We start from the raw sequence: 11,444 nt of genomic DNA on the forward strand, positions 1-11,444 counted from the left end.
CAAGGTATCTCGATCGTCCGCCAGGCAAAAACTTCTTCGACAATATTTTATCGTGCACAAAATTGATACGTTATGCGTTCTCATGTGTCTTTCGTGATGACGACCAAGTGTGACATATATGCAACATAGCAGCCATGACGTATATCACGCGGCTGCTTTTACCACCTTGCCTGCTATATCTGATTGCCGTCTGCGAGGGGCGCGCAGACCCTTAGCTTTCATCTGAATACGTTTACCCTCTGTGAAAATACATGAACAAGTAATATAAAACAATAGAATCAGTGGACAGACCTTCAATCAATGCTCTGTCCTCATCAGAATTAAATCCGACATCTTCTTGCTGCTCATCTGTATTCGCTGCATTGGTCGACTCGGCTTCCTTCGTACCAGCTTTTATTTTAGCCCGTTTTTCCACCTTGAACTTTGCGACATAGAACCCATCCATGTTATGCACATGGGGATAAAACCTCTTTGTCAGTTTCACGCTCGGGTGGAAGGTCTTTCCGCGATATTTCGTAAAACCATCCCTGCCAAAGCCGAGACCGGTGTCCACCAGCTTCACATTCGGGCGCTTTCGCAACGCATAATCGACCACAGCCTCATTTTCATCGACAGTGACGGAACACGTAGAGTAGACCAGGAATCCTCCCGTTTTGGAGTCAGGAGAGACGCTGTCGATGGCGCAGAGGATAAGTTGCTTCTGGAGGTGCGAGAGGAGGTGGAAGTCACGTTCAGACTATATAAGTGAGTAAGTGGATCTTTGACCACAAGCCAGAAACCTCACTTTGTTGACTTTCACACTCGAGTCCTTGCTGATAACACCAGTGCCGCTACATGGTGCATCCAAAAGGACTCTGTCAAAACCACCCATTACCTTTGGAAACTCCCGACCATCGTATGAGCAGATGATGACGTTTTTGCACCCTAGACGATGTACATTCGCCGTCAGACTCTTTGTCCGTGCTTTGTTCGCATCATTGGCAAATACAATGCCAGTATTTTTCAAGAGTGCAGCAATATGTGTCGTCTTGCCTCCAGGAGCAGATGCCATATCAAGTACACGCTCATTCGGTTGAGGGCTTAGTGCAATGACAGGCAGGAATGATGAAGCTGCCTGAAGCATATAGTGGCCAGAGAGATACTCGGGTGTCGCACCTATCGTGGAATTTAGCTGGGCACAGCTCAGGTACTAAGGATCCATACACACCTATGGGTACGCTACTTTCGAAAACTTGGAGACCAACATTGGTCCATTTGCCTATTGGCTCGAGGTTGACGCCACGGTTAATGAGGGCTTGCGCAAGGTCTCGTCTTCGTGTTTTGAGTGTATTTGTTCGGATAGTCACTGGTCTTGATACCTCATTTGCTTCGAAGAACTCGATGGCCTGGGGAAGAGGTAAAACGTAATAAGTATGTAACTCTAGAGAGAGATAGAGCACCCCACCTCAGAAACTGGAAATAGCTGGAATAGCTTCTCGGCAAGAAAATCATTATACCCATAGTAACTAGCGATATCGGAGACGAGCTGTTCGACATACTCTGACCGTAATCTGTAGACCACATTAAAAATGCAGGAATAATAAAAAGCGGTCGAGTGAAAGACGTACCGGCCTTTCGCGCCCAGTTTTGCGAAATTGCCCAAGATACGGACACATTCTCGCATCCTCCGCTGAACGACATGGACATCAGCAACATGGTTCTTCTCCTCAGCTCTCTCCTCAGCCGTAGGTAAATGAAATGCTTCTGCGTCTTCTCCCTCCCCTTCCATATCAACGTCCTCGTCGCTACCCTCGACAACTGCATTCTGCATCTCCTCTATATCAAGCTCCGCCTCACGAGCAGCCCTCTCATCGAGAGCACGAGAGCGGGATTCAATGTTCTTGGCAGTAATTGGCGCGTCCTCGTTGTCGGACTCATCATCATCAGAGTCATTATCTGAGGCAGTTGGAATAATTTTGGTTGGACGTTCAGCCTGCTTAGATTTCCGGCCTTTTTGTGGAAACAGTGCGACTTCCTCGTCATCTGAGCCAAGGTCCAATTCTTGCGGAACCCCTCGTAAAAGATCATCGCTGCAGGGCAAAAAAAAAACTTTAGCCAGGAATACGGCGGGAGGTCGGACTTACTCCTCATCGATATCCAAGTCATCCAGACTGTCGACCGCAAACCCATCCACATCTTCCAAATCGCTAGCAACTTCCCATCCATCACTTTCGCCTTCTTCCGAGAGTGGTGGGCTTTTTTCTTTGGTAGGTGTAGGCTTAACCTTTGATATCTTCTCTGTCCGCTTCTTTGAGGGTGGAGGTTTATCTGCCTTAGCTTTTTTTATAGGACGGCTGTTGGTATGTGGTTCAGGCTCGTGATCTACATTTGCCTTCCGTTTCCCGAGCCTTTTTGTCGAAGGGCGAGGTTCATTTGGATTGCGAAGTGGAGCTGGAGGCTCTTGCTTGTACTTTGTTCGTCGCCCTCCCATGACAGGCCAGCCGATATGATATGGTCGACTGCACAGAGAGATAGTAGAAAACACTAATACAGACTGAGAGCAAATTACGAGCTATTTTTTCTCTCGCCCCGATTTGGATAATGTCCGAGTCCTGAACACTTCATCCAATACGCAACCCTAGCGCGAGCCCAGCAATGAAAGACGCCCTTGGCTGAAAGTCTGCTGTTAAAAAGTCCACCACCCATCTCCACAGTGACAAAATAGTTGGTGGCTTCTTGTTACCCAACGCGTCTTTCGTATACAACAAGTTCTCGAATCGAGCACCCATGCGAGCCCAATCAACACGGACGAGTGACATCGACCCAAGGTACTGTTAAATCAGTAAGTGCACGTCGTCGACACAAAACACATGTCGCGTACTTGAAGGAGGACGAATACACCACCCAAGAAAAATGCGACCATTTTTGCACCTTTCTTGATGAATACACCCGCACACACGCCAGCTACTGTACCAAACGTTAATTCATACAGATTGACGGTGGATTCCGGGGGTGGGGAATGAAGAGATGGAGTGGGTGTGGTACCTGGCCCTGAATGCCTCGAGATCAACTCGTGCTCAGCTAGGCATAGCAATAACAATTCACAGTACCTTTACTGTCACAATGAATGTTTGATGCGGTACACGTTGCTATGCCAAGGGCAATCCCTACTGTCCCTGTAGCTGTCAGAAAGCTGGGCAGGAGGAGCTGCCCCTTGCGTGCAGCGCCCAGTCGATTCAATCCAAACGTCCGAGGCACATGCGCGCGTGCGGAAAGCAAATAATGTCGACAAATGACAGAGCCTGAGGGTGAATGAGGGCGGAGAAACCGAGTAGTGCTCAAACTCGAACGAGCAGTGATTGGGCTGAAGCCAAGTAATGGCCGGACAAGCGAGAATGACATAGAAATGGTTTGGTGTGCTGACGATGAAGTGTTATGTACGAGTTCAAGGAGATTCGACAAGCATAAGTATTTGAAACTATTGACAAGTGAATATAGCGTAAGTCGACGTCATCATTAAGGCAAGCTACTAGTAGCACCATGGATACGAAGTACGTGGGCCCCAATCTCAAGTCCGAGTCATATGGGCAGGCCATGAAATGACCATGCTCTCGTAGGTTATTGTAAGTGAAAGTCCAAATCTAAATATGTCATAGTTCTCGTCCAGCCGCGCTAAGCACGAGTCTCCTCCACTCGTCTGGATCGATATTGGAATTTGTAGAATCAGTGCGAACATGTTGCAAGCTGGGTCGCACTAGTGTGGGATGTTGGACAGGATCTTGCACTATGTCCCGAGGAAAATCGGATAACTCGTCCCTAGAATATCTTGTGGGAACATCAGAAAGGTGAAGTTCATACGTGAGTTCATTTGATCCTGTGGGGAGTTGTAGTGTGGGAAGAGCAGTCAGCGAGGGAGACAAAAAGCCATTGCTAGGAGTGTCGTAATCACCTCCTGCAGTCTGATGCTCCGCGTGATCGTGGACACTGGCCATCATGGAATGTACAGACAGGGTGACAGGGGAGCGCGATATTGATGGTGATGTCAGCAGACTAGTCTGCCTAGTAGTTGCAGGGGATGTAGTTCCGAGACGGGAAGGTATAGTCCTTTGGGAATACACTGAAACCGACCTTCCCGTGATCGCACTGAGGGTTCGGCGAGGTGCCTCAGCAATTGGTATGGAAACTGTGGGGAATTCACAAGTTGATCCATATAGGCTGCTGGCCACTGAATCACGATTAGCATCCAAAGTCTCGCCGACGAAGGGGTTGGGCAAAGTGGACGACAGAAGAGGCTCCGGGGGGCTTGGGTATTGTTGCGGAGATGATGAACCAGATGCGCTTCTGTTGGGAATGCCTGGAGCACGAATGGTTCTCGCGATGCTGGACCGAGGAGACACATGAGAGTAGCCTACAGTAGCATTTGGCATCTCCATTTCGATGTGATCATCGCCCGTTGTTTGTTGTGGCGGATACGGAAGCTCCGACGGAGGGAACTCAGGAGACATCCCCTCCTGATTTTTGAAGAGAAACGCTTGAGACGCGGACGACGCATGAGACATGCGTAGATCATCCGTGACTTCCGAAACGCCAAGCTGATTCTCCGAATCGTCAGCTTGAGTTGCGCTGGGTGTGCGAGGGATAAAATGCACGAAAGGCAACCAGATGGCATACAGAAGTACTGTCATCACTCATCATTATGTGTGAAAGGATGGGGTAAAAGGACACCTACTCAGTGCGGAAATGACCCATAATCCTATGACAACTGTCATTGTCATATTATGGCATTTTGCAGTCGAGCCTTGGTTCAGTCAGCCTACGAATCGCTCATATGATCAAGAGAACTAACCAAAAGCGTTGCAGGGAAACTTGGGGCTAAGAATCATGAAGACTACGGCAGCGGCTAGAAAAAGTGACGTGAGATCCATTGCTCACGCACAGCACGGTCAACACGAACCGACGTCAATACCCAAAAGTACCATGGTTCGCGCAGCGTCCGGCCAAAATTGATATTTCACGACGATCCTAGGCACCGTAAGCATGTTGCAGATAGGAGTGGAGTGATAATACTTACATGAGATACAATAAAATCGAACTAACGAAATCAAGAACGATGAGAGCGAATAGAAATCCGCCTGCAAGTCGAACGCTGTCAATGCAAGTCATCGCAAAACGTGGTAATGCTACTTACGCTCGCCGGAATTGTAGCTTGACCAATTGTTGGCCATGTACACGATAATGATGATGCTCCATGTCAAGGAAATAATTGAAGCAAGAGCTTTGAAGGGAGTCAGTCGGAATCAGATATATCATACATATCGAACTCACCGAGAACAACGCGACGAAATTTCCGAAATGTGTTCCACAAAGTATCCGGAGCCATTAAAGGGGGGGACCTGACGTAGTCAGCGAAATCGAAAGATGAAGAACTTGAATGTAATATAGAAGGAAGCAGGGAAGACCAAAGCGTGGCGACTATGAAACAAAAATGAACTCGCCGCAGCCACGAAGGGGTGTGTCAGTTCCAGACGGACACTGGGATGCCCTGCATGTGCGCAGCTGCTTTTTTAGTCAACGGCTGATGCGTCACGGTATATTATTTAATACCGCAGCACGCCTCCCTTCCCAGGGACATGGTAAATTTAGTCGCCTAGGTAGTTATGCAGTGCCAGCCTCGAGTTTTCAGCTCATCTGCTAGTGGCAGTCCTGGAAATATTAGTACTGCCTCGTGATTAGCGCTCGCTCAAGCTATAGTGAATTAGGGCTACATAGCGCCTGTTTAAATAAGAAGCGAATGGAATGTACGCAGTAGTGGGCGTAATCCCAGAACGCTAGACCAACAGCGGTGTTTAAACTTTGAATGTCCGATCGGATATGTTTGGGGGCAACCGTCACATTCCCAAAGGCTCAGCATGATCAACGTAAAACTCTGGGGTCGACCTACACAAACCGGTGTCCTTACGGTATCGCATCGACCGCTCACTGATACCAGGATCATAGGATCCTCGACACTCAGTAGACTTTTGTTCCCTAGATTATTACATGAATCATTGGCCGTCGGAAGTTGAAAGTTAGTGGTCCGACTTATGACCGCAGGGACGAACTTCCGTAACAGGCAAATAGAAAACGCTTACTACAGTGAGGCACAATTGACTCCAAACCATCATGTCCGGTCCAGGAGAACAACAGCCCCTCCTCGTAATTTCATATGGCGAGGAAGGTGCGCTCACAGAACAGCCCAAGGGGACTTTAGACGTCTGGCGCGAAAACATTTCGTCCATTCTAGAGTCCCGGCGCTTTCACACATTCGTTATTACATTGGTGAGCAGCCGGTGTCACATATATTCGCTTCTTGTTGACGTCCAGCACTGCTGTAGATTGTGATTGATGCTACTTGCGTCCTTGCTGATCTTGGATACACCGTCTTGTCCGATAAATGTGCTCCATTGGACGAGGGCCCCGAGTGGCTTGAAGTCCTGGCTACTATATCACTTGCCATAACCACGCTCTTTCTTATTGAAATACCAGTTACCCTCTGGGCTTTTGGAGTCCGCTTCTATACCCCATTCTCAGGTGTTCCACATGCAGCTTTGCACCTGTTTGATGTAGCAATCATTGTCACGACTTTCGTACTCGAATTTGTCCTCAAGGGACGTCAACGTGAATTGGCTGGACTGCTGATTATTCTTCGTCTGTGGCGATTAGTAAAGCTTGTAGGAGGTAATCTCATCTTGGCCCCGTTTCTCTCGTCTCGTCTCATGAGCTTTCCAACAGGCATTGCCGTGGGAGCTGCAGAAATAGAAGAAGAAACAGCACAGGAACTCGAAGAAACAAAAAGGCAGCTCGAGGGCACCACAAACGCACTCGCAAAGGCTCGGGAGGAGAATCGCAAGCTACGGGGTCGGGTAGCCTGGTTAGAGACGGGCGGATCCGAGGGAGCCGAGTTTTGAGCCGAAACAGATTTCATGAGTATATGTCACCTATCCTTGGAAAATCACTAGTCCTAGTCGAGACCTAGGTATTCAAAATTCGGAGTTTTACAACTGCATTACGATGGTGGATTTATTTTAATACAGCATTCATGGTGATACCCAAGTCCGAATGAAAGCTAAATATGCTAAGGGATATAATACAATTGAGTATGGAATGCAAAGGATGGTAATCAAAAAACACCTCTATGGGGCCAGAGTTCATGAATATCAGTAACATTGACCGCATCCGCGGGTATCCACTCAGATAGTTGCGGTCGTGGGATGGGCAGATCAGGATCTGCAATCCTCTTGGGAAAAATGGTTGGTGTCCGTGGCGTCAAAGTTGAGCAAGATGTATTTTTATCCAGCTCCAAATTCGTGAATGTCCCAGCATACTTGAAGTCGCTCAGACCCGACATCTCTCTAGTACACGCTTTTGGAGGTGGCAGGGGTACCTTCGGAGAGCTGCTGGATGGCGATAGGCGTTGTGTCAAAAAAGGTTGGTCGACACCACGCCTAGTCTGAAGTTCAAATTGCTTCGCCCACGCCGGTCGAGCAGGATCGATAGACGAACGATTGCGGGAAAACAGAATAGGCTTCGAGGGTTCGACGACACGTCGGTCAACTCTATGAAACCTTTCCCAAGTGTCCGCAATGTATTCGGTGACCTTGCAGGAACTGCCGCTTTCAGCCCAGGTGGATAATGAAATATCCGACAATGGGCGCGAGGGAAAAGAGATAGGTATCGAATCAGCGAGGTTAAACCAAGGAACCGCGGTCACAGGCATTTTCCAAAGGGCAGGCATGAAATGGACATGAGTTGCTGCCATTACGCATAACGTGACACAATACACAAGCACTGTTGGCACATCATCAGTGCCAGCCATGAGTCACGATTGATGATAACATACTGATGAACGTAGCCAACCAGCTAATCGGAATAAGCAATGCTGCAGAGGCACAGATAGTCCACGTGGCTGAAAGAATAAAGGAAGTCAGCTACGCGACAAACCACCGATCAACCACACCTACATTGCGATTGGCACAACACTGGAGAACTAGCAGTTGTGACATAAATGCTGGCAGCTTCAAATTCCAATAATGGTGTGGTCAGAGGCAGTGGATCTAAGATGTTACCGCCAGCAATGACTTACCTAGTTGAAGTACACCCATCAGTACAGTCCAGCCACACTCAAATCTAACATGGGAAGGCCTCGCTTTGGGACATATAACCTCCGCCGAATATGCTCTAATGAGAAAAGTCAGGGGGGTCATGTAGGGTCAATAACACGATGCCTACAGCATTGTAAGAGAAAAGATAAGGGCAGCGTTTACAATGAGGAATGCCGCTGCACCAGGCACTACAAACGTGTCAGTCCAGGTTATCAGCACCACACTGAGCAACGCACCTGGCATCCCAGAGGAAGTAGAGGACATGATATTCCACCCTGCAAAGATAATTGCTAGCAAATTAAAATAGAGGATGAGGGCTGCGCTGATGTTATCTGGCTGCATCATTCACTACTGATATCGTGTACTTACTGAAAAATATGGCTCGGATGATGATGAAGGAATTCTGCATTTCGTCGTCTTTGATGGTGCTGTTGGTCGTGAAAGAAAGAGCGACGGTAGGGAAAGTCGTGCACTGTTGCCCAACTGTGAAAGGTGAAAACGAAGCCAAGCGGGGATTAACAGAACTATGAGTGACACTCTCTAGGAGCACAGTTCGGTCCACCAGAGACAAAGGGGATCCGGTCCACAAAAGATCCCATTAAATATCGACCATCACCAACGTGGCAAGGGAGGGACAAGCTTCACATTGTAAAGAACAATAAGAGTGCACGCAACAATAAGCTAAATGTGCATTGTCCGAATAAGGAAATTACAGTAACGCAAGTCCATGGACGAGGATGGCCCTGTGTGGTACCAAACGGCGTCCCTAGACATGGTGGGCTTATTAACAATACCAGATAGCTGCGAAAAAAAGGCGCGGTTGAATGATTAGTATGAGGAATTCGACTGTGTCATCTTGAAGCTCCAGCGGGCAACACGATCACCAACTCGATATCGTACTACTCTTAGACACTGTTTGATGAGAATCGAAGATGCTTTCTAACCGGGCGACAACTGTAGACGGACCTCGACAAAACAGAACTTGGATGGTTACGGAGCCTCGGAGTGCAAAGTTGTTGCTGCTAGATTATACTGGACATTTTTGCGGTATTTGGTCGCCAAATCTGCTGCGATCTTCACAGAAGCATTGGCACGAAGTATTTCCTACAGGGCAATTGACTCTTGATGACATTGGGCATTTGAGTCGCGACAAGACACACCTCCACACAGTGGTTCAGCTCGAGGATCATCTCTGTACACGCCGACTGTCAGTAGCAATATGAGCATGATCGATTAGTATCACACATATAGATAGACTCACAGCATTCTTGAGAATACGCTCTAGCAAAACTGCTTGTCGTTCGGCGTGAGGGTTCTCCATGATTACTGGGAATTTACTGGTGTGTTGTAAACTTGTGATGATGGCGGACGGGACAAGCGATATTCAACTTCCTCTCTTGGCCAACTTTTATTAGACTTTAAAGACAGCTGACAAAACTCAAAAGTATGCTATCGTGTTCGAGAAAGTATCGTTTAGATATACTCGATTTCCTAAGTTCTAACTTGACTTCAAAGTTCACGCTTCTGTCAGCTGCCGTCTTATATCTATCAATATGCGGGACGAGCTAAATAAGGAGCAGGGTGCTGTGTCTCGTCGGCTGATGGTAGCCGCAGGCGAGGACCAGAAGGCCGTCTAGTGCGGGGATGTGGCAACGAATCAGGAGAAGCATTGGAAGGGAGCTCCGACGGAACCTGAGCGCTTCGCTTCGGAAACTCAAAGGCGCTGGGTGGTGGCTTTCTCTTCGACTTAATTGATTTCTCCATAACATTCGCTCGTGGCCAATCAAATGGTGATGAAGATGGGGGTGATGGAGATGGGGACGATTCTCGCACATCCTGCGTCGATGTTGATGATTGGACCGAATGCGAGATGCTGGGTGCTGGTTTCCTCTTTGTCCTGAAAGGTTGTTCCATAGAATTTGCTCGCGGCCAGTCAAACGGCAGTGAAGATGGGTGTGATGGAGATGGGGACGATGCTCGCGCCTCGTGCACCGATGTTGATGATCGGGCCGGCTTCGAATAGACGATGGTCGTATTAAGTCGAGAAGATAAGGGTGGATTATCCATCTGCGGAGGAATCAAACCACGAATTCTTTGCGAGTAGATGCGAGCGGGGGAAGGATATGATACAGAGGGAGCAGGTATCGCTTGAGGTAAGGACGAGGCGGAATCCACGGGCATATGATGTGACTCATGTGGGCGATAATGTTCGATCTCGTACTCAGGACCAAGCCCAGCACGATATCCATAGACCGGATTCGGAGCAACTGGGCGAAGCGAACGAGGTTTATAGATATCCGATGTTCCGCGTCCTTTGACAAAACGTGGAGTTATCGGTGGGTTCTGGGCACTAGGCAGGCGTTGCCGAGCGGAGTCAATGCGGAGATAACGAACATTGTGATGCCATACACCTGGATCGATCCACTGTGTCGTAACCGCTGTTACGAATAGAAGAGACAGATAAAGAAGCACTAGGACAGCGAGCTCATTAGCAAGAGTTAGACGGAAAAGTTTGGAACACATACATATAACAGTACAGATCCAAGTAAAAGCTACAAGAATGTTTGTCGATAAACAGGAATTATCATTCACTGCGGTGGCTAGATGCGTAATTAGCGGACTGCTGAGTAAAAAGATGATAGATCCAACCTCGGGCAGAGCATTGGATATGCGGTGCAATTGCGGTGACGGCGGCCGCACCAGCTAAAGTGAAAATGAGATATATATCCCGGTGAGTACGGAGAAACGCACCTAATTGCATGAGCCAGACGAATGCTACCCATGTGCACTCGAACCACACCCGCGCACAGAGTGGATTTGTACAGAGTAAGTCGGCAAAAATACTAGAGAAGATGTCAGTATCTATGGACGATAGACACAGGACACCTGCATTAGAAAGATAAGAGCCAGGCTAAAAGCGCCCAGGAATATGAGATAGACATCGACTTGCACTGAGGATGGAGCTGAGATTGATGTCATGGCCCATATGAATATCTACGTACCCGTCTGTCCTCCTGCAGCTTGAACGAGGCTGTGATTCCATACAGCGACACTACATATAATGGCATTACAGACAACAAAAAGACCTGTTGGGCGAGGGATATGTGACAAACGCCCAAGATGAGAGATCGAGGCATACCGAACAGAATATAACGAGCGAAAAGCAGAGTAGACTTCATGTTTGATATCGATAGGATTTTAGGAGTGCATGCGAGAGATCAAACCGCACGGCGGAAGATGAAACAAGCGAGGAAAACTCGACCACAAAGATCCAGCTTTGCGTAGGGATGCCGTTCTGCATTAACTCATGATCAGCTCCCATGC

At 48.1% G+C, this 11,444-nt stretch overlaps 7 protein-coding genes across 7 annotated transcripts; 1 reads left to right on the top strand and 6 right to left on the bottom strand.

Annotated features, from left to right (window-relative positions):
• Positions 1-128: 128 nt before the first annotated feature.
• Positions 129-2,733, bottom strand: EDB93DRAFT_663332 (NOL1/NOP2/sun family RNA met). Its single transcript, XM_041457034.1, has 7 exons — positions 2,124-2,733; positions 1,608-2,069; positions 1,445-1,550; positions 1,208-1,385; positions 785-1,155; positions 292-736; positions 129-239 (listed from the first exon to the last, which is right to left on the bottom strand). Exons 1-7 carry the CDS (start codon positions 2,468-2,470, stop codon positions 145-147), a joined length of 2,004 nt encoding a protein of 667 aa, XP_041312095.1. The 5' UTR covers positions 2,471-2,733; the 3' UTR covers positions 129-144.
• On the bottom strand, positions 2,527-3,434 carry EDB93DRAFT_1121061 (FUN14 family-domain-containing protein). The gene is made up of 3 exons (XM_041448526.1): positions 3,090-3,434; positions 2,861-3,030; positions 2,527-2,810 (listed from the first exon to the last, which is right to left on the bottom strand). The coding sequence occupies exons 1-3, from the start codon at positions 3,379-3,381 to the stop codon at positions 2,601-2,603; spliced, it is 672 nt and encodes a 223-aa protein (XP_041312096.1). The 5' UTR covers positions 3,382-3,434; the 3' UTR covers positions 2,527-2,600.
• EDB93DRAFT_1121063 (uncharacterized protein) lies at positions 3,435-5,776 on the bottom strand. Its single transcript, XM_041448527.1, has 8 exons — positions 5,305-5,776; positions 5,168-5,254; positions 5,051-5,111; positions 4,934-5,001; positions 4,826-4,879; positions 4,709-4,777; positions 3,929-4,657; positions 3,435-3,853 (listed from the first exon to the last, which is right to left on the bottom strand). Exons 1-8 carry the CDS (start codon positions 5,357-5,359, stop codon positions 3,630-3,632), a joined length of 1,347 nt encoding a protein of 448 aa, XP_041312097.1. The 5' UTR covers positions 5,360-5,776; the 3' UTR covers positions 3,435-3,629.
• A 100-nt stretch (positions 5,777-5,876) lies between these two features.
• On the top strand, positions 5,877-7,031 carry EDB93DRAFT_1121065 (uncharacterized protein). The gene is made up of 3 exons (XM_041448528.1): positions 5,877-6,297; positions 6,354-6,696; positions 6,751-7,031. Exons 1-3 carry the CDS (start codon positions 6,142-6,144, stop codon positions 6,924-6,926), a joined length of 675 nt encoding a protein of 224 aa, XP_041312098.1. The 5' UTR covers positions 5,877-6,141; the 3' UTR covers positions 6,927-7,031.
• Positions 7,032-7,040: 9 nt separating this feature from the next.
• EDB93DRAFT_663485 (uncharacterized protein) lies at positions 7,041-8,784 on the bottom strand. The gene is made up of 7 exons (XM_041457035.1): positions 8,490-8,784; positions 8,357-8,437; positions 8,248-8,308; positions 8,102-8,196; positions 7,980-8,033; positions 7,859-7,924; positions 7,041-7,806 (listed from the first exon to the last, which is right to left on the bottom strand). The coding sequence occupies exons 1-7, from the start codon at positions 8,527-8,529 to the stop codon at positions 7,139-7,141; spliced, it is 1,065 nt and encodes a 354-aa protein (XP_041312099.1). The 5' UTR covers positions 8,530-8,784; the 3' UTR covers positions 7,041-7,138.
• A 326-nt stretch (positions 8,785-9,110) lies between these two features.
• On the bottom strand, positions 9,111-9,441 carry EDB93DRAFT_1246211 (DASH complex subunit Dad4; the record flags this gene model as incomplete). The annotated part of the gene is made up of 3 exons (XM_041452420.1): positions 9,111-9,224; positions 9,281-9,325; positions 9,382-9,441. 3 exons carry the CDS (start codon positions 9,439-9,441, stop codon positions 9,111-9,113), a joined length of 219 nt encoding a protein of 72 aa, XP_041312100.1.
• Positions 9,442-9,499: 58 nt separating this feature from the next.
• Positions 9,500-11,430, bottom strand: EDB93DRAFT_1121073 (uncharacterized protein). Its single transcript, XM_041448529.1, has 7 exons — positions 11,260-11,430; positions 11,123-11,206; positions 11,011-11,071; positions 10,872-10,963; positions 10,770-10,823; positions 10,646-10,720; positions 9,500-10,591 (listed from the first exon to the last, which is right to left on the bottom strand). Exons 1-7 carry the CDS (start codon positions 11,297-11,299, stop codon positions 9,669-9,671), a joined length of 1,329 nt encoding a protein of 442 aa, XP_041312101.1. The 5' UTR covers positions 11,300-11,430; the 3' UTR covers positions 9,500-9,668.
• Between the last annotated feature and the right edge of the window lie 14 nt (positions 11,431-11,444).

The sequence above is a fragment of the Suillus bovinus genome (genome assembly GCF_016758785.1).
Source record: "Suillus bovinus strain UH-Sbo-P2 chromosome Unknown EDB93scaffold_5, whole genome shotgun sequence".
Classification (NCBI taxonomy): domain Eukaryota; kingdom Fungi; phylum Basidiomycota; class Agaricomycetes; order Boletales; family Suillaceae; genus Suillus; species Suillus bovinus.